The 24,024-nt window shown below is 42.1% G+C and overlaps 1 protein-coding gene across 4 annotated transcripts; it reads left to right on the top strand.

The window, feature by feature from the left end:
• The first annotated feature begins 521 nt into the window (after positions 1–521).
• LOC139373116 (phospholipid phosphatase 2-like) lies at positions 522–18,410 on the top strand. 4 transcript variants are annotated; one of them, XM_071113234.1, is made up of 8 exons: positions 1,301–1,540; positions 1,651–1,753; positions 11,159–11,310; positions 11,680–11,766; positions 11,897–12,072; positions 12,149–12,206; positions 12,292–12,468; positions 13,282–18,366. In XM_071113234.1, the coding sequence occupies exons 2-8, from the start codon at positions 1,690–1,692 to the stop codon at positions 13,435–13,437; spliced, it is 870 nt and encodes a 289-aa protein (XP_070969335.1). In that variant the 5' UTR covers positions 1,301–1,540; positions 1,651–1,689; the 3' UTR covers positions 13,438–18,366. The 4 variants fall into 4 exon arrangements, with proteins under 4 accessions (XP_070969337.1, XP_070969334.1, XP_070969335.1 ...); XM_071113235.1 differs by having other exon boundaries at positions 1,414–1,549; XM_071113236.1 differs by lacking the exons at positions 1,301–1,540; positions 1,651–1,753 and adding an exon at positions 522–768.
• The last annotated feature ends 5,614 nt before the right edge of the window (positions 18,411–24,024 follow it).

The following is a 24,024-nucleotide window of genomic DNA, read 5'->3' as shown; positions in this document are numbered from 1 at the left end:
TGCCCACTTAACCCAGGAGCCAGTCACACCAATGTGTCAGAGGAAACACTGTACATCTGGCAACCAGGTACTGTGCACGATGGGAGAAGGACATCCCTGCCAGCCAAACCCTCACCTGGTCCAGACGACACTGGGCCAATTATGCCCTGCCCCATGGGTCTACCGGTCGCGGCCGGCCCCCGACATAGCCTAGACTCAAACCCAGAATCTCTAGTGGCACAGCTAGCACTGCGATGCAGTGCCTTAGACCACTGCGCCACTCGGGAGGCCCAGATACATTTAATTATATTTCACTTAATACATGTTCTGTATCTGATTTTCCTTTGTGTTTTAGCCTACCTTTATGGCACAGCGTTGCCCTGAGGCAACAAAAACAATTACTAATTTATGCTGCAATAGTTTGTGTCGGGGGGCTAGGGTCAGTCTGTTAAATCTGAAGTATTTCTCCTGATATCCGGTGTCCTGTGTGAATTTAAGTATGCTCCCTCTAATTCTCTCTCCCTTTCTCTCTTCTTTTGGAGGACCTGAGCCCTAGGACCATGCCTCATGACTACATGGTCTGATGACTCCTTGCTGTCCCCAGTCCACCTGGTTGTGCTGCTGCTCCAGTTTCAACTGTTCTGCCTGCGGCTATGGAACCCTGACCTGTTCACCAGACATGCTACCTTGTCCCAGACCTGCTGTTTTCAACTCTCTCTTTCTACCGCACCTGCTGTCTCTAACTCTGAATGATCGGCTATAAAAAGCCAACTGACAGTTACTACTGAGGTGCTGACCTGTTGCACCCTTTACAACCACTGCGATTATTATTATTTGACCCTGCTGGTCATCTATGAATGTTTTAACATCTTGGCCATGTACTGTTATAATCTCCACCCAGCACAGCCAGAAGAGGACTGGCCACCCCTTAGAGCCTGGTTCCTCTCTAGGTTCCTTCCTAGGTTCCTGCCTTTCTAGGGAGTTTTTCCTAGCCACGCACTTCTACATCTGCATTGCTTGCTGTTTGGGGTTTTAGGCTGGGTTTCTGTATAGCACTTTGTGACATTGGCTGATGTAAAAATGGCTTTATAAATACATGTGATTGATTGATATGGGGGGGGGGTAAAAGTAGTTTATTTATACATTATCAGAAAACCTACATCTTCCATGACACATCTCAATTATCTTGCATCTTTTCTCATTTTTTTCTGGATGTTGCTGCAACACTGCTTTATCTCTTCATCTCTTCAACAAAAACAATCTCTTCATCCTCTGACTCCACCCTGCGGTCTGGTTCACTTTTCTTTTCACAAGAGTTCTGACGTCAGCTCTGGGGAGTGTAAACGCACACGCGCCTTTAGTTGGGGAAAGAGCCCATTCTCAACTTTCCGTAAAGGAAACGATTTCAGAAGTTTTTTTTCTTCCGTTATCTCTGCTTGCTTTTGGACAATGCGCGACCCACACATGTCCGTGTGTTGACAGCGCTGGACACTCTGTGTGTGTGGTGTATACTACAGTTGCGTCTTTCCCCGACTCACCTATAGAGCGTAGGCCTAAACAGGTAGGCCAGGTAGGCTACGGGAGCGAAATCCGGAAGAACAAGCACATCTGATTGTTCACACTATTTTTCTCTTACCTCTGCAACTAAACTTCTCCCAATAACGTTTGCAGTTTTGATAATTCTTCTTCGGAGAGAGTAGAAGCGTGAAGATGGAGCTACCAGTTCCCAAGAAAAATATGCTGATTCTAGTTGATGTTTTCTGTGTGGTTATCGGTAAGTGCCCTATCTCTCGCTCTCCAAAAACATGGCTGATATAACATTATTTGTTGTAATAACCAAGGACACAACTCGCTCTCTCTGCCGTCTACACATGCGCAATGCAATAGGGTAGCACTAGCCACCGATACATCAATAAAATAGTTGTTTATGTATAATTGTTTATTGAGTAAATGCTGAATAAGACTGAGACGGTGGGGGACTTTGTAAACAATGTTTAGGCAGGCTACACACACACACAAGCCACAGGCCAAAGCCCAGCATGCCGGACACTTTCCATTACAGGCCAGTCATAAGAACATGTGTTGTGTGTTACACACACAGACAGACACGCCGCAATAGTATTGTAATAGGAAGAGAGTCCGCATTGCTCGTGTTATAGCTTGTTTAATGGATTCTATCATTGTCTGTCAGCACATTACAGGTGGTCACAGTGCCTGGTGGAGTGGTGTAATACTGATCTGTATTGATTCAAGTACTGTAGATTGTAGGCTAGTCATCCGTCCGCATGGGTTAGTAACACAAATTGCATAATCGCATTTACTATGATTTTAAGTTTACAATTTCACAGTTACAATTAATTTATGATGACCATTTAAAAAAATGATCTGTAAGTGTGTGTGTGCGCGTGCGTACGCGCACGCACGCACCACGCACTTGTAACAGAACACTTGTTCTTCTGACTGGTCTTCCATGGAAAGTGTCCTGCTTGTTGGGCTTTTCCCTATTGCTTCCAGTGTGATTGCTGCATTTGTGTGTGGGGCCAGGGTGTGCATGTTCGGACTTGTACTGGACTCTCAATACTACAGGATCTGTAGTTTAGAATAGACATTTGGGTGGACAGTCTCCTACCCCCTCTATCTCCCACTCCCTCCACATCTTTCCCTCTTCATCCATTTCTTCACCCTATCCCCCACTCTTTGTCTTCCTCCCCCACTCTTTGTCTTCCTCCCCCACTCCCTTGCTCTCTTTCTCTCATGGTATTTAGTGAGTGAGAGAGTAGGGTTGTTTAACAGTTAAGCTGTTAACAGACGACATCACCTCCTGGCATAACCATGTTTGTTGACAGTCTCAGAGGGCTGTGTGTCTGGACCTGGGGTCTGACATTCCCGAGTGAAGCAGCGGTCTAAGGCACTGATTCTCAGTGATATAAGCTTCACTGCAGGCCCTGGTTCGATTCCAGGCTGTATCACAACTGGCCGCGATTGGGAGTACCATAGGGCGGCGCACAATTGACCCAGCGTCGTCCGGGTTAGGGTTTGGCCGTCATTGTAAATATTTAACTGACTTGCCTAGTTAAATAAAGGTTTAAAAAATACATTTAAAAAGATGACAGGAACCATATTTGTTGACAGACTCTTTCTCTTTTCGTCTTTCAATATTTCCTCCCTCAATCTCTCCAGTTGCTTATTTTTCTTTCATCTCCTGCCTCCACCCTCTCTCTCTCTCTCTCTCTCTCTAGATAGTGGTCTCTGGGGGTAGCAGTAATCAGTCTACATTTAGTGACAAGAAAACTATTGGGATTTTTTTTATTCCCAGTTCAGATAAGAGTGATACAGGGTTGTTTTTATTAGTGTGCGTGTGCATACTTGTGTTTTGTTGGCGTGTGTGTGTTCGTAGGCCATAGCCCAGCTTCCTCACTGTGTCATTAATATAGTAGGAATGTGCCTAGTCGACAAACTGGATCTGATCTGACAAAGCTTTTCCTCAATCCTCTCTCTTTCTCTCCCTCTCTCATTCACCCATCTCTCTTTCTCTCCCTGTCTCATTCTCCCATCCCTCTTTCTCTCCCTCTCTCATTCACCCATCTCTCTTTCTCTCCCTCTCTCATTCTCCCATCCCTCTTTCTCTCCCTCTCTCATTCACCCATCTCTCTTTCTCTCCCTCTCTCATTCTCCCATCCCTCTTTCTCTCCCTCTCTCATTCTCCCATCCCTCTTTCTCTCCCTCTCTCATTCTCCCATCCCTCTTTCTCTCCCTCTCTCATTCTCCCATCCCTCTTTCTCTCATTCTCCCATCCCTCTCTCTCCGTCTCTCATTCTCCCTTCCCTCTTTCTCTCCCTCTCTCATTCTCCCATCGCTCTTTTACTCACTCTCTCTATCCTCTTTCTTTCTCTCCCTCTCATTCTCCCATCCCTCTTTCTCTCCCTCATTCTCCTATCCCTCTCTCTCCCTCTCATTCTCCCATCCCTCTTTCTCTCCCTCTCTTTCTCCCATCCCTCTTTCTCTCTCATTCTCCCATCCCTCTTTCTCTCTCATTCTCCCATCCCTCTTTTACTCACTCTCTATCCTCTTTCTTTCTCTGTTTAACTATTTTCTCCTCTCCTTTGCCTTGTTATCACTGCAGACAAATAAACTTTATACACACACACACACACAGGCACATTGAGTTATTTCTGCAACACACTCTTTTAACAGAACTACCAACCAAACGCCACCCAAACCAAGCAATCTGCTGTTATATGCATAACAAAGGGCCTGACGTATCCATCATTTCATTTGGACCTTTAGATCGTTCAATATTGACTGGTGATTGTGTGAATGGGACAGATTACTGTTGTAAGACCTGTACACACCCTCTGGAAGAATCTGATTGGCAGACAATGATCATGCTCATTCTACGGGTCATTCTAAGGAATCTAAATTAATATAGTTTCACATTGTGTCAATGTTTTTCACTTTCTTCCCAGAAGTTTGCTGTGATGGGGGGGGGGGGGGGGTCACAGTCCTTTAAAAACCTTGGGTCATCAAACTTTCTGTGGAAGTGAACATGAGACCTAAAACAGCTGCCATGGCTCTAAGTTCTTACTGTTATTTATGTCGCTTGGGGTTAGAAGAGCATCTGCATCAAACTATAGACTGATACCAACTGTTGTTGGGTGAGTTTGTTATTTATCTATTTGATTTTCTGGGTTTTGCGCACAACTAGAGTTAGAGAAGATACTCTGCCGCTGTTTTACTGACTCTCTCTCTCACACACACACACACCATCTCTCTGTGCCAACTATGTGTGTGTGTGAGAGAGAGGGGGGGGGGGGGTATTGACTTTTCCTGTGTGGAAAATAACCAGGATTCTGACAGTACAGCGGGAGTACTACAGCCATAGAGCAGGAAGAGGATCAGTACTCTGTCTCCCTATTGGAATCTCTCTATTGTCTAGATTTTATCAATTTGTGTGTGTGTGTGTGTGTGTGTGTGTTGTAGCTGTTGGGTGTGACTAGTAGGACAGTGGAGTTGTGTACGTTTTTTGGCGTCTAGTCTGTAGAATGACAGGAACACTTCTTAGGTTCCTCCTTCCTGTGAGGTCAGAGGTCAGGAGGAAGTTGATCATGTGTCATATCTCACCAGACATTCCTCCATGTTTGTTTTCTCTGGGAGGCATCTGGAACTTTCTATCCAGCCAAATGAGAATGTAAAACAATGTTATCACCTCTTCTTCTTTCTCTCTGACCACGTTGCCCATTCTGTTACTGAAGACCAACCCCCTCGGCCAAGATAACTGTGTGGGGCGGGGGGGGGGGGGGGTTCAAGAAGACGGACTATGGACTCTGCTTCCTATATCTGCCACTGGACACACAAACGCCCAGCCCTCTGAGTCTGTGCCACATCGCTGTTCTTTCTACATCTCTGAGGAAGGTCAAGATGTGTGCTACAAACAAACCTCTTCCGAAGATACCGAAGAGAATGCTTGAATCAGTTTTCCTTTGGGTTCATTAAAACAGCTCCAGTACCACTGGATCCCAGGTACGGGTCGTCACCAGTTCGGTTACCATTCAGCAGGGTTGAATAGTTCAAAATCAGTTCCAGATTCACTGTTACCACATTGTCTTAATAGTGTTGGTTTTCAATCTTTCATCTATTTATTCACACACTCCCCTTTCTCCTTCCTTGTTTTATCAAATCCAGCTCAGCTTACTCTCTGGAGAGAGGAACAATCTTGGTTCAACTCAACCCTGGGCTACAATAACACTGTAGCAGAAACCTTACTGAAATAAAACTGGAGATTACTACAATTATACGTCTGACACTGCAGCAAAGTGCTACACACACATGCACACTTCATCCTCACCCTAACCACTACACTCCAGAGAGCTGTCTTATCTAACTGTTATCCTAGAACCCTACAAAGTCGACATGACTTCAAAGTAAATACTAGTTAGTAAACTTCAAAGTGGCTGAGTGCATGCTTGACCTAGCGGAATTAAGGTTGACAAAGTAGTCACGCTGTTCAGACGCCGCTGATGAGTGACAATGTGAACAGGGCAGGCGCCAGAACGAATCAGTTGGACTGGCATTTGATTTTTAGAGGCGGGACCGTTTTTTACCACGGGACCTCCAGTGTGCACGCACTTGCGCCTTCACACATTTTGGTAATGGGTGTTATGATAAAGACAGCTTGTGAGTTTGGGGAAGCTTACAAGTTATCCTACCATTTCTACCAGTTATGAATATTTTAATACTGTGTACATTTTCGTGGAACAGTTTCATTTCAATAATAACTTTTTTCGTTTCTCAAAATAGTCACATGGTTAATCACAAACTTAATTTAAATAATACAAATATAGAAGTTAAAATTAAACTAATGTAAGAGCATTTTGCCATATGGACACCGCCTACACCGTGATCCATTGGAAGAAATGAGCGTATGGAACTAAGAGAGAACAAATTCTTATTTACAATGAGGCCTACCCCTGACGACGCTGGGCCAATTGTGTGCCGCTCTATGTGACGCCCAATAACGGCCGGATGTGATGCAGCCTGGATTCGAACCAGGTACTGCAGTGACGCCTCTTGCACTGAGATGCAGAACACTGCGCCACTCGGGAGCCCCTGTAACTTCCATCATCAACTAAGTAAAATACATAAGCCTAAAGCTGACAAAAACAGTAGAAAATATCCTGGTGAAAATTCAGGTTATTTCAATTGCATTAATCTCTACTCTGCCTGTCTGCCTCCCATTCAATCATTTAATCAATCAATCAGTCAAATGTATTTATAAAGCCATTTTTACATCAGCCGATGTCACAAAGTGCTGTACAGAAACCCAGCCCAAAACCCCAAACAGCAAGCAATGCAGGTGTAGAAGCACGGTGGCTAGGAAAAACTCCATACAAAGGCCAGAACCTAGGAAGAAACGTAGCGAGGAACCAGGCTCTGAGGTGTGGCCAGTCCTCTTCTGGCTGTGCCTATCTGTCTTGATTTGCGCTATGGGTAATGAATTGTAACATTGTATCAATTCAGCATGTTGGTGTGCTCAGGCGTGCGCGCTCCCTCCCTCAACATTATCAGGACAGAAAATCAGCATTGCTCACAGAGCACTCAAAACAAAAGACAATGAAAAAATTGAAAAAAACTCAAAAATGGTGGTTATGAAATAAACCAAAACTTGTTTCTCACAAGTGTAGCAGGTTGTGAACTCTGCAAACAACGGTTCCACTCAGAGAATGAGAATGGTAAATTACCAATACCTGCATTAACATAAATTAATGTAAACAAATGACGGGGATTAATGGTACAGGTACTAAGCCTAGTGGTTATATATGTAATGGTGAATTGATACAAATAAACAATCGAAGGGCAAACAATTCACACAATTCTGGAGAGTTGATTGCATGCATTCTGGAGAAAGACGCTCAGATCTCCGCAACACACCCTTTCTTCTTGTCTCAACATTTGAAATTATACTCAAAGACACATTCTAGATGCTTTACGCTAAGCCTATTGCCACACTCGCTGCCCAAATTGCTTGCTTCTGAAATAGGCATAGGCCTATGCACTTGTGATGTGAAACTGTTGTTTAAATGTTTTTTTTTTAAAGTTAATGATCAGCTAAGTCAAGCGGTCTGGTAAAGTATTTTCAATGATTTTATTTAGACAGGAGTAATTATAATAATTCCCTTTCTAATTCGCAAGTGGATGAAACCAGAGATCTGTTTATAATGACGAGATGCTCATGTCTCCGTCCAAACAATTTGAGTCGTTGTCCCAAAGGCAGGAATGCAGGCGACAAGCTAGGTCTGCATAATACGGAAATTATTCAGACAACTTCCCCCTTTCCACATTTTTATGTTACAGCCTTATTCTAAAATGGATTACATTTAATGTTTTTCATCAATCCACACCATACCCAGAATGACAAAGCAAAAACAGGTTTTTTGATTTTTTTGTGCAAATGTAATAAAATAAAAACCTTAAGTGCCTTATAACCTTATAAATGTTCAGACCCTTTGCTATGAGTTGAAATTGAGCTCAGGTGCATCCTGTTTCCATTGATCATCCTTGAGATGATTCTACAACTTTATTGGAGTCCACCTGTGTCAAATTCATTTGATTGGACATGATTTGCAAAGGCACACACCTGTCACACACCTGTCCCACAGCATGTCAGAGAAAAAAATCAAGCCATGAGGTCGAAGGAATTTTCCATAGAGCCCCTAGACAGGATTGTGTCGAGGCACAGACCTGGGGAAGGGTACAAAAAATATCTGCAGCATTGAAAGTCCCCAAGAACACAGTGGCCTCCATCATTCTTAAATGGAAGAAGTTTTGATCCACCAAGACACTTCCTAGAGCCGTCCGCCCGGCCAAACTGAGCAATCAGGGGAGAAGGGCCTTGGTCAGGGAGGTGACCAAGAACCCGATGGTCACTCTGACAGAGCTAAAGAGTTCTTCTGTGGAGATGGGAGAACCTTTCAGAAGAACAAACATCTCTGCAGCACTCCACTAATCAGGCCTTTACAGTAGAGTGGCCAGACGGAAGCCACTCCTCAGTGAAAGGCACATGACAACCCGCTTAGAGTCAGAATCTCTGGTCTGATGAAACCAAGATTGAACACTTTGATCTGAATGCCAAGTGTCACGTCTGGAGGAAGCCTGGCCCCATCCCTACGGTGAAGCATGGTGGCAGCATGCTGTGAGGATGTTTTTCAGCGGCAGGGAGTGGTAGACTAGTCAGGATCGAGGGAAAGATGAATGGAGCATAGTACAGAGAGATCCTTGAAGAAAACCTGCTCCAGTGTGAAGGTTCACCTTCCAACAGGACAACGACCCTAAGCACACAACCAAGACAACGCAGGAGTGGCTTCGCGACAAGTCTCTGAATGTCCTTGAGTAGCCCAGCCAGAGCCCTGACTTGAACCCCATCCCTGGGGAGACCTGAAAATAGCTGTGCAGCGACACTCCCCATTCAACCTGATAGAGCTTGAGAGGATCTGCAGAGAAGAATGTGAGAAACTCCCCAAATACAGGTGTGCTTGTAGCATCATACCCAAGAAGACTTAAGGCTCTTATCACTGCCAAAGGTGCTTCAACAAAGTACTGAGTAATGGGTCTGAATACTTATGTAAATGTGATATTTCAGTGTTTTATATTTAATACATTTACAAAAAAAGGAAAAAATACCTGTTATGCTTTGTCAATATGGGGTATTGTGTGTAGATTGATGAGGAAATAATTGTATCCATTTTTAGAATACGGCTGTAATGTATCAATGTGGAAAAAGCCAAGGGCTCTGAATAATTTTCAAATGCACTTTATTATACCCATAGACCAACATTGTCAGTAAAATGGCCTTACTGAAGAGCTCAGTGACTTTCAATGTGGCACCGTCATAGGACGCCACCTTTCCAACAAGCTAGAGCTGCCCCGGTCAACTGTAAGTGCTGTTATTGTGAAGTGGAAACGTCTGGGAGCAACAACGGCTCAGCCGCAAAGTGGTAGGCCACAAGCACACAGAATGGGACTACCAGGTGCTGAAGCGCGTAAAAAATCTCCTCTTCGGTTGCAACACTCACTACCGAATTCCAAACTGCCTGTGGAAGCAACGTCAGAATAAGAACTGTTTGTCGGAAGCTTCCTGAAATGGGTTTCCATGACCGAGCAGCTGTATTTCTGTCTGTAATAAAGCCCTTTTGTGTGGGAAAACTAATTCTGATTGGGAGGGCTTGGCTCCCAAGTGGGTGGGCCTATGCCCTCCCATGGCTGTTCCCTTCCCCAGTTATGTGTAATCCATAGATCAGGGCCTAATGAATGTATTTCAATTGACTGGTTTCCTTCTATGAACTGTTACTCAGTAAAATCTTTGAAATTGTTGCATGTTGCGTTTTATATTTTTGTTCAGTATATGACTGGTGGAAGTTCAGTTTACATCAGGGGAGCATGTTGTCTAGTGACAGGGTTCATAAAAACAGGGGAAAAAATCACGAGGGTGTATAAAACCATTGTCCTGTCAGATTTGAGTGTGTGTGTTTGCACACTATTGTGTTGTCAGTTGAGACAGTTTTATAGTCTATCCTGGTGCCAGTCTCTGCTCTGGTCTGTGAGTCACTGAACTATGGGGAGAGAGCGAGGGAGTGAAAGAAAGAGAGGGTGAGAGCAGGGGGAGAAAGGTTTGAGTCCGGGAAAGAGAGGAGAAAGGTTAAAAGAAAAGTCCATGGTCTCTTCCGTGAGAGATCAGTTTAAGGGAATTTCTCATGGTAACTTTGTGTATAAATAAATAGAGAATGGGATATTCATTGTGTGTGTGTGTGTGCGCGCGCGCGCATGTGTGTGTCGCGTCCGATAGTTGGCTCCCATGCCCTTGTCAGCAGGGCTCAGTGGTGAAAGTTTAAGGCTGTTACACTGTTAGGCATATCTATGGTGATGGATGTGTGTGGGTGCATTACCATTAGAGTGCACACAGAGTATCTAAACCCAGAGACCCACCGACGCAAAACTTCCAGGAACGCTTCGTGAATCAGACTCGACAGGTCAGACAGGGGTTTGGGAAGTCAATGGGAGAAGTGAAAAATACTCCCTTTGCTGCTAATATTCTCTAAATCGACCTAGGTGTCTTAGGTAGCTGAACATGTTACCCCAACCTTGTGTGGAAGTGACAAACTGACATGTTTTCATTTTGGTGTAAAATAACGTTATATCTAAGGAGGGCTTTTGATTTGACGGCCTGCTCATGCGCAGTTCGGAGCGAGACGACCGTTAGACCCGATGAAGTTTCTGAGCTTAGCTAGCCAACGTTGCCATGACATCGCCTACAAGCGTGATTGTCGATTTCTATTGTAGAGGCAGTTTCTAAGCATCGTCATACTGTACTATACGCCATCCAAAGATTGTGTGTGTGGTGTTAGCTAGCAGCTTCCTCCCCAGGGGACAGAGGTCACTGATATACTGCTGACCAATAAGTGCCTCGATGTGCCTTCACATGCCCATGTATTGTTCACAGTTCCTGTCCAGCTGATAGATTTAAACATGTCTGTCAGAGCCTGTTGAGCTGCTTCTTGAACCTCAATCTCACCTAGGCCTATACAGAGACAAGTTCAGCACCATGTTGATACTGTCTCCCTTGACCCACTCCGACACCCCTCCTCTCGCTCCCTCTACCCTTCCTATCACTCTCCCCACTTCCCAGCGGCCCTTCCGTCAGCGGTCTTGACGCTAATGTTCAGCCCGTACCAGAGGGGTATCTACTGTGATGACGAGAGCATCAGATATCCTTACAGAAGAGACACCATCTCCCACAGGGCAATGGCTGCAGTCACCATCCCCTCCTCCATAGTCATAGTAAGTTTGATGAACAACTTGATGGTTATGGCACGCTATGGTACGAGTTTACCTCTGCTATGGTACGAGTTTACCTCTGCTATGGTACGAGTTTACCTCTGCTATGGTACGAGTTTACCTCTGCTATGGTACGAGTTTACCTCTGCTATGGTACGAGTTTACCTGGTACGAGTGTACCTCTGCTATGGTACGAGTGTACCTCTGCTATGGTACGAGTGTACCTCTGCTATGGTACGAGTGCACCTCTGCTATGGTACGAGTGCACCTCTGCTATGGTACGAGTGTACCTCTGCTATGGTACGAGTGTACCTCTGCTATGGTACGAGTGTACCTCTGCTATGGTACGAGTTTGCCTCTCTCTCTCCATAGATAACTACAGGAGAAGCGTACCTGGTGTACTCCAAGCGTCTCCACTCCAACTCTAACTTTAACCAGTACATGTCAGCTCTCTACAAGGTCAGTTGGAACACGGGTCATAGTTTTGGGCTGACAATATGTGGTCTTAGCTCGGATTGGCTAGCTGCCTCTTCCCAATTTCATTGGTTCGGGAAAGTGGTTAAATTGGCCTGTGCTGTGCCTCTACTAGGTGGTGGGGACCTTCCTGTTTGGAGCAGCTGTGAGCCAATCACTGACTGACCTGGCCAAGTTCACCATCGGCAGGCCACGCCCTAACTTCCTGTCTGTGTGTAATCCCACTGTTTGTTCTGGGTACATGCTGCAACTCAACTGTACTGGCAACCCTCGAAACGTCACTGAGTCCAGGTGTGTTTATATTTCTGTCTGTCTTTCTTCTCTTGCTATGTGATGCAATGTCAACATGTTTCTCTCTGTGTTCCAGATTGTCGTTTTACTCCGGACACTCTGCCTTCGGGATGTACAGCATGCTGTTTCTAGCAGTGAGTGTTTTTTATTTGTGTGAGTTTCATACACACGTGAGATGACGATTAATGTGTGTGTGTGTGTGTGTGTGTGTGTGTGTAGTTGTATGTGCAAGCACGTATGCAGGGGAAGTGGACTCGTCTGGTCAGACCCACAGTGCAGTTCTTCCTCGTGGCGTTTGCGTTGTACGTTGGATACACACGGGTTAGCGACTACAAACACCACTGGAGCGACGTACTGGTGGGACTGCTGCAGGGAACTCTCATCGCTGTGCTCAACGTGAGTGTGTGTGTGTGTGTGTGTGTGCTGAGCAGTTAAACCGAAATGTCTGTAGTTCTTTGGTTTTGGAACAACTAATTGACCGATGTCAGTTCAATTATTTTAATTCCATTCTGTTTTTTCTGTGAGCTCAATGTGCACATTGCACAGTTACTCTAGAGATAAATCAGATCAAGCCTGAACTGTGCGATGTAGTAGGGAGTTGTAGTTTACAGAATATACATGATCTAAGTGACTGATAGTTGGTATTCAGCAGTCATAAAAGTATTGGGGCGGCAGGGTAGCCTAGTGGTTAGAGGGTTGGACTAGTAACCGGAAGGTCGCAAGTTCTAACCCCAGAGCTGCCCCTGAACAGGCAGTTAACCCACTATTTGTCTAGGCCGTCATTGAAAATAAGAATTTGTTCTTAACTGACTTGCCTAGTTAAATAAAGGTAAATAAATAAATTACTTTGATGAACTACTAAAACAGTTATTTTGTCAGAAACCGTAGGCAGCAGCTCTATAGAGATGAGATGATGACTTGGAATGAAATAATAAAGTCATCAAATAAAACAAATGTAATATACACAACAACCAAGATATTTTATTCAAGTAATGTTAATAAGTGATGAGCAGTAATGGGCAGTCACTACCCTCATGGGACTTTTGTTTTATTCAGTGTTACAGCATTTAACCCACAATGCATTTAATGTTTCAAATAAAATTGTGACCAAAATCTAATTATTTTTTCATAATCGACCTGAAACAGAACCGACCTCAAAAGGCACTAATCGCTCAGCACTGCTGACTTTAAACTATTCTTTTCTCTCAGGTTTGCTACGTCTCTGATTTCTTTAAGCTCCGCCCCCCTCCTCGCTGCCCACGATCAGAGACGGCTGAAGACGAACACCTAGAGGCCAAACCTGGCGTGAACCCAGACACACAACTACACAACAACCACTACAACTATACAACTACTACAGCCTGAACACAGACTAACAACTACACTGCAACTACACAACACCCTCTACACAACAATCATGGCAACCGTGGGGAAGTGGCGGCGACAGGAATTTGTTGGTGGGTAGGCCTGCAGAAATTTGGGTGGGCAATTTTAAAAAATTAAAATGTTTTGTTAACTAACTTCCTGCAATGTTGCCATGTGGCCAAGAGATAAATGTACTGTTTTATAGCTGTCTATGAATTCTATCTGATGATGTTTGCATGTTTAGGTAAAAAGACGACAAATAATTAGAGCCTGACCCCATATTGGATTTTTGGGTCCGATACCGATTTTGAGGGAGGGAAAAGTCACAGATTACTGATATCTGGCGATATATTGGTTTTTTAGAGGTTGAATGAAAAACAGACCAAAATTGTGCTTCAAAGGATCAACAGATACTCTAAATGATGATTTCTTAACTAAATATTATAGTTAACATTATTTAAGAACATTTTATTTGTGGTTTACAGGAGATCCACCAAAAAGCAATTATGTTCTCTATAAATTCGACAGTGAATACAAAGCTTGTTTAGTTGACCTTCTTAGGTGCAACTTAAAAATGTCTATGGCAGTGGAAAAGAGGTATGAAAAAGTGTTTTTGCTAAACCACCATGGAAACAAACACTTTATGGTCCACCTTGCAATGAGAGTACGTTACGACAAGCACACGCTAGCTGTTCATTACGACAATGTTTTCTTAAAGAAACCATATTTACATAACACTTATTCAATACAAAATGTATTGGCTATACATTTCAACTGCAAATGGCATGCGCTGATGACTGAAAATGTTTATGCATGCAAATTCTTGCTGCGCTGGTTTTTGTCACACGTTCTAATTTCGCGAGCTAGCTAACATTAGCTACTTATCTCATAATGAATGCGAGCACATGGCCTGAATGATAGACCTGCGCCAACTGTCTTGTTTTTTGCAGATTGCATATTTCTGAAAACAAACTAAATTAGCCCACTAGCTAACATAATAGGCCCTGACAGTATCGGCCTTCTTTTTGTATCAAGGATGAGTATTCACTTTGGCGCCAGTCCAGTGTTGGCACATACGTAGCACAGATTGCTGGTTAGCTAGCCAGCTAACGTTAACAAAGTGAGAATGTGATGAGGACAGGGCTGCTTGCTTGGTGAAGTGTACTTTTGATTATTTACTCATGCTGGCTGTGGCAAGCTACTCAAGCTACAAACCACCATGTCTACTTTCCCTCACATTGTGGACTAGGGCTGAATTATGTTCAATGAGCAGCTGGTAGAGTGCCCTCTTTAGGCAATCATTGAAAATGGAGCAGACATATTTGTTTATTCTATGTATATAATATGGGCACTTTATCTGTGGAATAAAGGCAGATAAAAATATTGTCCGATTTAATATCGGTCAACCGATTTTATCGGTTGGGCTCTACAAATAATGTCCCATTTGGAACACTGACAAGGAAAGAGCAGTACTTAAAAAATATATATATCTAGAAAGAAAATAGGTTTTTGCTCCCAGTGGGGGCACCCATGGGCCCACCCATGCCTACGCCCCTGCCGTGTGGCTGTCTGTGTGAGAGAAGTGTGTATATCAGTGTAGGCTCATTGTATTGGCTGGACTGGAATAAATGGAACGTATCAAACACCTCAAGCATATGGAAACCACATGTTTGACTCTGTTTATTCCGGTCCAGCATTACAATGACCCTGTCCTCCGATAGCTTCTCCCACCAGCCACCACTGGTGTATATGAGAAGATGTGTATAACCACTCACATGCACATGCATTTAACGTTGTATTTTATTTTAATACAATGTACGGAGGATGAGAGTTTTTTTTTTAAACAGAGACAAAGAATTATTGTGTAGTTCCCTAGATTTCAATTATGCTAACAGGAAACACTGAAACAACTTTTTTATTTTTTTTAAATTTATGATTTATATTTCCTGTGCAGCAGCATCAACCAGGTTGTCTTCTTGGGATTTGTAGTTTATTTGAGTGTCCTGTAGTTCTTTTTTAACCCACCCTCTAGTCTAGTTTGTATTTGTAAAGGAGTTTGTGTGTTTGTAATGCTTTGATCCCTTTAACCTACACTGGAGCTACTAATCCTCTCACGTCTTCCATCAAGACAGCGGTCTCCAAGCCTCGTGCTGGGGAGCTACTGGGCTGCAGGCTTTTGTTCCCGCCCACCACCAACCTACCTGATTTAACTAGTCGTTAAGACCTTGATTAGCTGAATCAGGTGGGTTAGTGTGCTCATCCTGTAGTTCTCCAGGAGGGGGGGGGAGACCAATGGTCTGTGGAGTTCAGTGTTAGGCCTACTGCTACCTAGCATGTCTGTAGAAGACATGCATGTACAGTATATGGAATGTAAAACAATGTTGCATAGATAATTACTTTCTAACTAACTGTTTATTTCTGTTGTATCTCTAAGAATGTAATACCACTACTAGCCCACTGTGATGTTTTTTTAAATGTTATTGACGCAACTTGTATTAGTTACTCCAGTTTATTATATATAAAGCTGTGTATAACCTGCCTTCTCGCATGGCAACACAGGTCCTGTGAGATCATGATGCCATGTGCTGCCTTTGAAATGTTGATAATCGTCAGTGTGTCAATGATTGAGTCACTCACTGAGATGTTCTCTGAAAAACACATTACACTTCTTCAAAGGGTTAAGATATACACTATATGACCAGAAGTATGTGGACACCTGCTCATCCAACATCTCATTCCAAAATCATGGGCATTAATATGGAGTTGGTCCCCGCTTTGCTGTTATAACAGCCTCCAATCTTCTGGGAAGGCTTTCCACTAGATGTTGGATCATTGCTATGGGGACTTGCTTCCATTCAGTCACCAGCATTAGTCAGGTTGGGCACTGATGTTTGGCGATTATGCCCGGTTCTCAGTCGGTGTTCCAATTAATCACAAAGCTGTCCGATGGGGTTGAGGTCAGGGCTCTGTGCAGGCCAGTCAATTTCTTCCACAACGATCTTGACAAACCATTTCTGTATGGGCCTCGCTTTGTGCATGGGGGCATTGTCATGCTGAAATGGAAAGGGCCTTCCCCAAACTGTTGCCACAATGTTGGAAGCACAGAATCGTCTAGAATGTCATTGATTTCCCTTCACTGGAATGAAAAAAAACCCAGCCCCAGACAACTATTCCTCCTTCACCAACCTTTACAGTTGGCACTATGCATTGGGGCATGTAGCATTCTCCTGGCATCTGTCAATCCCAGATTCATCCGTCGGACTGTCAGATGGTGGAGCGTGATTTATCACTCCAGAGAACGCATTTCCACTGATCCAGAGTCCAATTGCGAGCTTTACACCACTCCAGCTGACGCTTGGCATTGCACATGGTGAGCTTACACAGAACCCAAACCGGCTGCGCGCGTGCACCATCGTGCATACATTTATTTAGTCCCCCCACACCAAACGCGATCACGACACGCAGGTTAAAATATCAAAACAAACTCTGAACCAATTTTATTAATTTGGGGACAGGTCAAAAAGCATTAAACATTTATGGCTAGCTAGCTTGCACTTGCTGGCTAATTTGTCCTAATTAGCTAGCTTGCTGTTGCTAGCTAATTTGTCCTGGGATATAAACATTGAGTTGTTATTTTACCTGAAATGCACAAGGTCCTTTACTCCGCCAATTAATCCACACTTAAACGGTCAACCGAATCGTTTCTAGTCTCTTCCTTCCAGCCTTTTTCTTCTCTTGACTTTATATTGCGATTGGCAACTTTCATAAATTAGGTGCATTACCGCCACTGACCTCGTTCGTCTTTCAGTCACCCATGTAGGTATAACCAATGAGGAGATGACACGTGAGTACCTGCTTCTATAAACCAATGAGGAGATGGGAGAGGCAGGACTTACAGCGTGATCTGCGTCAGAAATATAACTTATTTTTATTTTAGCCCTTGGCAATGCAAATGCTTGCGGGTGCGCGCGCAATAATTGAATAACATCATTTCAAAATCTAATTTGCAATGTTCGCACACCAGACGCGAGCGGTGTAGTCAGCCTGTTAGGCTTGTGCGGCTGCTCAGCCATGGAAACTCATTTCATGAAGCTCCAGACTAACAGTTTTTGTGCTGATGTTGTTTCCCGAGGCAGTTTGGACCGCAACCGAAGACAAGCGGTCCCGTTCTGTGAGCTTGTGGCCTACCACTTCGTAGCTGAGCCATTGTTACTCCTAGACGTTGCCACTCACAATAACAGCACTTACAGTTGACTGGGGCATCTCTAGCAGAGCAGAAATTCGACTAACTGACTTGTTGAAATGGTGGCATCCTATGATGGTGCCACGTTGAAAGTCACTGAGCTTTTCACTACGGGTCATTGTTTGTCTATGGAGATTGCATGGTTGGGTGTTCAATTTATACACCTGTCAGCAACGAGTGTGGCTGAAATAGCCGAATCCAAGTAGGTTGAAGGGGTGTCAACCTACTTTTGGCCATGTAGTGTATTTTATTGTGTTTGTATCCACACTGTAATCCTTCATAAGCTTGTCTGTAACAAACTGTAGCTGCAATCAAATGTGTGTATTTCTTCTTGATGGAAAAGGGATCTTGATTTACAGAAGTGTCTTTCCTTTATAATCTGACAACTCCTGCTGAGACGAAAGTGCATACAGAACCACAGAGTTACTGCTGTGGAGGGATGGGTAGAGAGGGATGATTGAAAGAATGGCTAAACGGATGGAATGAATGCATAGGACGCCTTCAACTTCATGGATTCATCCAAGTGATTCACTAGGACTTTCCCAATGTTTGTTGGGGTGATGGCACACCAGACCCAGTGATGAAGACATTGCACATGTTGTCATAGCTTTATTTCAATTTGTTTTATTTTATTTCTCTGTATTGCTTTTTTGTAGTTTATGCATAAAGACAAACTAATATCTCCTTTGTGCATCAGACTGATTTTTGTTATTAAAGTGAGTGTGTGTGCTAGTTGATTCTGTAGCCTAATGAGGGAATAGTTACTGAAAAGGGTGCAGGTATAAATTCCCTGTACCTCAACCACGGTTGCTATAAAGCCCTGCGCATGATTACATTTGTTTAGTTTGGGTGGTCCTTGCAGACAAAGACCTTCTCCGCAAACCATTTCGCTGTATACACTATGCGCTTCCTCGTAAGAACAGCCGGTGTTATGGTACTGATGGTTTGTACTACCAGTGCAGCGCCTTCTAGTTGTCACATTGGGGAAAACTGTAGCATTTTAGCTAAGCCTAACCTTTACCCTCATTCTCCTAACCTGCCAAGTTAATTATTCTAACCTGCCATGTTAGTTATCCTAACCTGCCTACATAATTATCCTAACCTAAAAAAAATAGAAACAGTATTGCCACAGTGACATGTACTTGGATGTACTCAAGTGAAACACTATCCTGTTGACAAGTGGAACTCCCAGGATGCTGCAGGCCTGTCCAGACTTGTCTGATTTGTGGGATAACTCTTGTCAGTTAGAAAACAAACTCCATAGGGTTATACTACAAGCAGAATCAATGAGTTAGCCAGCTAATTTGTCTACATATCCAGAGCTTTATTTATTTATTTTTTTAAGAAAAAGGTTTGAAATGGGAATGGACTACAGTGCCTTCAGAAAATATTCATACCCTTTGACTTATTCTAAATTGTGTTACAGCCTGAATTCAATATGGATAAAAATAAAAAAAAATTAAGGGGTGGATCAGTTTAATATTGCGAAAAGATTATTGCTTCCATCAATGTAATTGTCTGCATCATTTCCAATCCCCCATATTTTTTTGGTAAATATATATATTCATATACATACGCGTATGCATACATATACATATACCTATATAGACATCCATACTTTTTAAAGAATATACCTTTATTATTCCCCGCAAACCCTACCACCCTTCCCCCAATTGGAGTAAACTAATAAACACTTAGGCTACTACCTTCAGTTTATACATCTTATAGACATTTTACAGACAATCGATTTTACAATAGTTATATTTTGTTTGTTTTTAGGCCTTCCTCTATTTCTGATGTCCATCCAGTTTGATTTGTATTTGTAACTGTGCTATTTCACAACATTTCTGAACCTATATACATTTTACAGACCCCTTATGTTTTATCTTGCTATTAGTCCCTCCCTTCAGCTCCATTCAACCTCTCAACATCATCCATTTTGGATTTCTATTTGCCATATATTTTTCAACTGTGCCGTGATGCTTCACAAGGCTCATAGCTTCTACAGATTTTAAAGGAAAAGTAAAAATGTTGCTAAAATAATTTATATTATTGATTGATTTGACTATGGCTTTTCAAATCACCCAGTATTGCTATCTGCAGCGTTAGTTCTAGGCAAATGTTTCAATTCTTCAGCCATTCCTGGACCTGTGACCAAAAACGAGCTACATATGGACAATACCAAAATACATGATCTGATGACTCTGCCTCCTCACAGCAAAATCTGCAGAGCTGGGAAGATTGTATCCCCCAGATATATAACATTCTATTGGTTGCAAGAATTTTGTATAGTCATTTAAATTGAAAAATTCGAAGTTTTGAATCCGGTGTTGTTTTGCGTATCAATTCATAAACCATGTGCCATGGAATGGGTATATCGAAAATCTCTTCCCAACTATTTTACAATTTATATGGCACATCTGTCAGTTTTGTGGTCCTTTAAATGAAAATGATATGTTTTTATTTATCACACTTTTCTTTAACAATATGTTCTTTAATACAGGTCCGACATACAAGTTCCTTACTTTTTCCCCCTTTTACTTGCCTATCCATTTTTGTGGTAATGCTGCAATTAATTGGTTGTAATTTTGGGTAGCGCAGACGTTTCCATATGTCTGTGTGAGCTGCATGTGTGATATAACTCCACCAGTCCTATTTATGATATTTATACCTTTACTTTTTTTTTTTTCTTCTAAAAATACTTTTTACTTTTTTAAAAACTTTTTTTTTGACCAATTAGTATATTTGAGGTTAACCACAATATTTGTTGTATTATTGTAATATTTGTTGTCTTTTCAGGTGGATTAAACTGAAATTGCAACCAACTTTCTAAGGCTTATTTAAAAAACAACGATCTTTTGGAGATTATTTCCTTTTCAAACAACCAAAAGTGAGCAGGTGTAATGTGAATGAAGGGAAAAAGGCCATTCTTGAACATAGGATGAGACATTCCTACCAATTTACTAGAGAACCAGTTTGGATTTAAGTATTACTTTTGTATAACTGATGCCTTTAGTGAGAGGTCTAATGCTTTAATATTTCATTTCTGCCCTCCGAATTCATATTCGTTATATAAATAGGCCCTTTTAATTTTGTCTGGCTTGTCGTTCCAAATTAAATTAAATATTTTTTGTAAATATAATTTAAAAAGCAGGTCTCTAGGTGTAGGCAAAACCATAAGCAAATAGGTAAACAGTGATATGACTAAAGAGTTAATTAGGGTGATTATTCCACACATGGACAGGTATTTTCATTTCCATGGTAGCAAGATCTTATCTATTTTTGCAAACTTTTTATAAAAATGTATTAGAGTGAGATCATTTCTTTCTTTTGGGATTTGTATACCGAGTATGTCCACATCTCCGTCAGACCATTTAATTGGTAAACTACACGGTAATGTAAAATGTGATTTTTTTTTGTTGTGATCCAATACGTAATATTACTTATCATAATTTGGTTTTAATCCAGAGAGGATAGCAAAAGTATCTAGATCCTTTGAGGCCATGAAGAGATTCTAATCATCAGCCTACAATGACACCTTAGTTTTAAACCAAGGATTTCTAATCCCTTAATATTATTGTTTGATCTAATTTTAACAGCCAACATTTCGATGGCAATGATAAATAGATATGCCGATAGTGGACAACCTTGTTTTACTCCTCTAGATAGTTTTAAACTTTCTGAGATGTAGCCATTATTTACTATTTTACACCTAGGGTTACTATACATAACATTAACCCATTTTATAAGAGATTCCCCAAAATTGAAATATTCTAGGCATTTATATATAAACTCCAGTTGTACTTTATCAAAAGCCTTTTCAAAATCATCTATGAAAACCAGGCCTGGTGTCCCCGATATTTCACAGTATCCTATTGTTTCCAGTCTTATATTATCTCCAATGTATCAGCCCATTGAAACCTGTCTGATTAGGATGAATAAGATCTGACAATACTTTTTAAATTCTATGCGCCAAGCATTTTGCTAGGATTTTTGCATTACAACACTGAAGTGTAAGAGGTCTCCAATGTTTTAAATGGACTGGATCTTTATATATACCACTTGGGTCCGGTTTCAGTAATAATGCTATCAGACCTTCTTGTTGCATGTCTGATAATCTACCATTTATATAGGAGTGGTTAAAACATGCTAATAATGGTCCTCTGAGTATATCAAAACATGTTTTGTATACTTCCACTGGTATGCCATCCAGCCCTAGAGTTTTCCCAGCCTTAAAGGCTTTAATTGCATCAATAAATTCCTCCTCTGTAATTTGGCCTTCCCATGCATCTCCATGCAGTCAGACTTTTTGATTTTGTGCCACCAGGGCCACAATAATATACCCCCTCTCTGAATGTCCGAGTGTGACCCTCTCCCCATGGGTTTCTACAGCTAGTGTTGCCAGCACTGCCACTGCCTGGATGGGGGCACCCCACCGGCTAGGTACAAGTTCATCATTAGCAGCTTTGAGAATTTCCTCGTATAGTATGCTCTCCCTTTAGGGGGCTTTGGCTTTGCAGGACCAACCCTGCCAAGCAGGCTCTCAGAATCTTGAGGGGGCAGTGCTGCTCTAGGTCTCTGACTGCATTTTGGCTGCATACAGACCGCTTACAGCAGGTCCATAAAACAGAGACTTCTCCTTAGTATCTGGGTCATTCAGGTGCGTGTCTAGGATATAGGTTTGTGGACCGTTCCATCAATATAGGATCATAAATAAATAAATTAGATATACAATTTCTTTTAAAAAATGTAGTTCCCCATGATAGGACAATAAATAAATTAAATGTATAATTTATTTTAAAACAGTTCCACCATGATAGGACAATAAATAACTAAATAAGACATAATTCATTATAAAAAGTAATGTGAATCATCTGAACAACATTGAACGTTCTCTCACACCCCCGCTCACAGCAATACATTGGTTCTGGGATATGCAACCATTTCCTTTCCTTCCCAAACAAAACAAAAATAAATAAAACACATCATCCACACATGGATTAAACTGTTTCTCATCCTTCTACACACAATACTTTGTGACAAAGTGAAAACATGCTTTTAGAAACATTTGCAAATGTATCTGTAAAAAGAAAAATACAGAAATATCTCAATTACTACATAAGTATTCACACACCTGAGTCAATTCTTTGTAGAAGCAAGCACCTTTGGCGATTACATCTCGGAGTCCTCTTGGGTATGTCTATCAGCTTTGCACATCTGGATTTCGGGATTTTTTCAAGCTCTGTTAAGTTAGATGGGGCGCGATGGTGAACAGCAATCAAGTCTTTCCACAGATTTTCAAGTCTGGGCTTTGGCTGAGCCACTGACTTCACATTCTTGTTCTGAAGCCATTCCAGCGTGGATTTGGTTGTATTCTTTGGGTCATTGTCCTGTTAATGTGAATCTTCACCCCCAGTCTATCATTTGCACTCTGACACAGGTTCTCATCAAGGATTTGCCTGTGTTTGTTCTCTTTATCCTTACCAGTCCCTGCCTCTGAAAAACATCCCAATAGCCTGATGCTGCCACCACCATGGTTAATGGTAGGGATGGTGTTAAAATGGGTGATGAGCTGTGCCTGGTTCTCCAGACAGAGCTTTACATTCAGGTCAAATAGTTAATTTTTTTGTCTCATCGGACCACAGAATCCTTTGCTTTATGCTCCGTCTTTCACCTGCCTTTCTGTAAACTCCAGGTGTTTCGTTATGTGCCTTTTTCTCAGGAGTGGCTTCCATCTGGCCACTCTCACATGAAGCCCAGATGGGTGAAGTGTTGTAGAGACAGTTGTCCTTCTGGCAGGTTCTCCCATCTCAGCCAAGGAACTCTGTAGTACTGTTCGAGTGGGACAGCCAGCTACCCATTGGCTACTTCCATATTTGTTCTATTTCTGCAATGACAAGCGCTGTCAAATGTGTGACCCTACATAGACAGGTATTTCTAACTCATGCCCAAACAATTGAATTGGCCACAGGTGGACTCTTTAAGTTGTAACGACATTGCAAGGATGATCGAAGGAAATTGGATGCACCTGAGGGGTGTGAATACTTATGTAAATTAGATATTTCTGTATTTTAATTTCAATAAATTTGTCAAAAGTTCTAAAAACATGTTTTCCCTTTGTCATTATGGGGTAGTGTGTGTAGATGGGTGAGATTTTTTTTTTATATACTGAATACTTTCTGAAGGCACTGTAATTGACTCAACCCAAAACACAGTACCTTGCAAAAGTATTCAGACACCTTGGATTTTTTTCACATTTTGTTACAACAATCTATGTAAAAGACTAATGTCAAAGCGGATAAAATGATTAACTAAAATAGTGGTTGCATAAGCATTCAGACCCT

This window comes from Oncorhynchus clarkii, chromosome 18 (assembly GCF_045791955.1).
Source record: "Oncorhynchus clarkii lewisi isolate Uvic-CL-2024 chromosome 18, UVic_Ocla_1.0, whole genome shotgun sequence".
Classification (NCBI taxonomy): Eukaryota; Metazoa; Chordata; class Actinopteri; order Salmoniformes; family Salmonidae; genus Oncorhynchus; species Oncorhynchus clarkii.
This window is presented reverse-complemented; position numbering and strand designations above follow the sequence as displayed.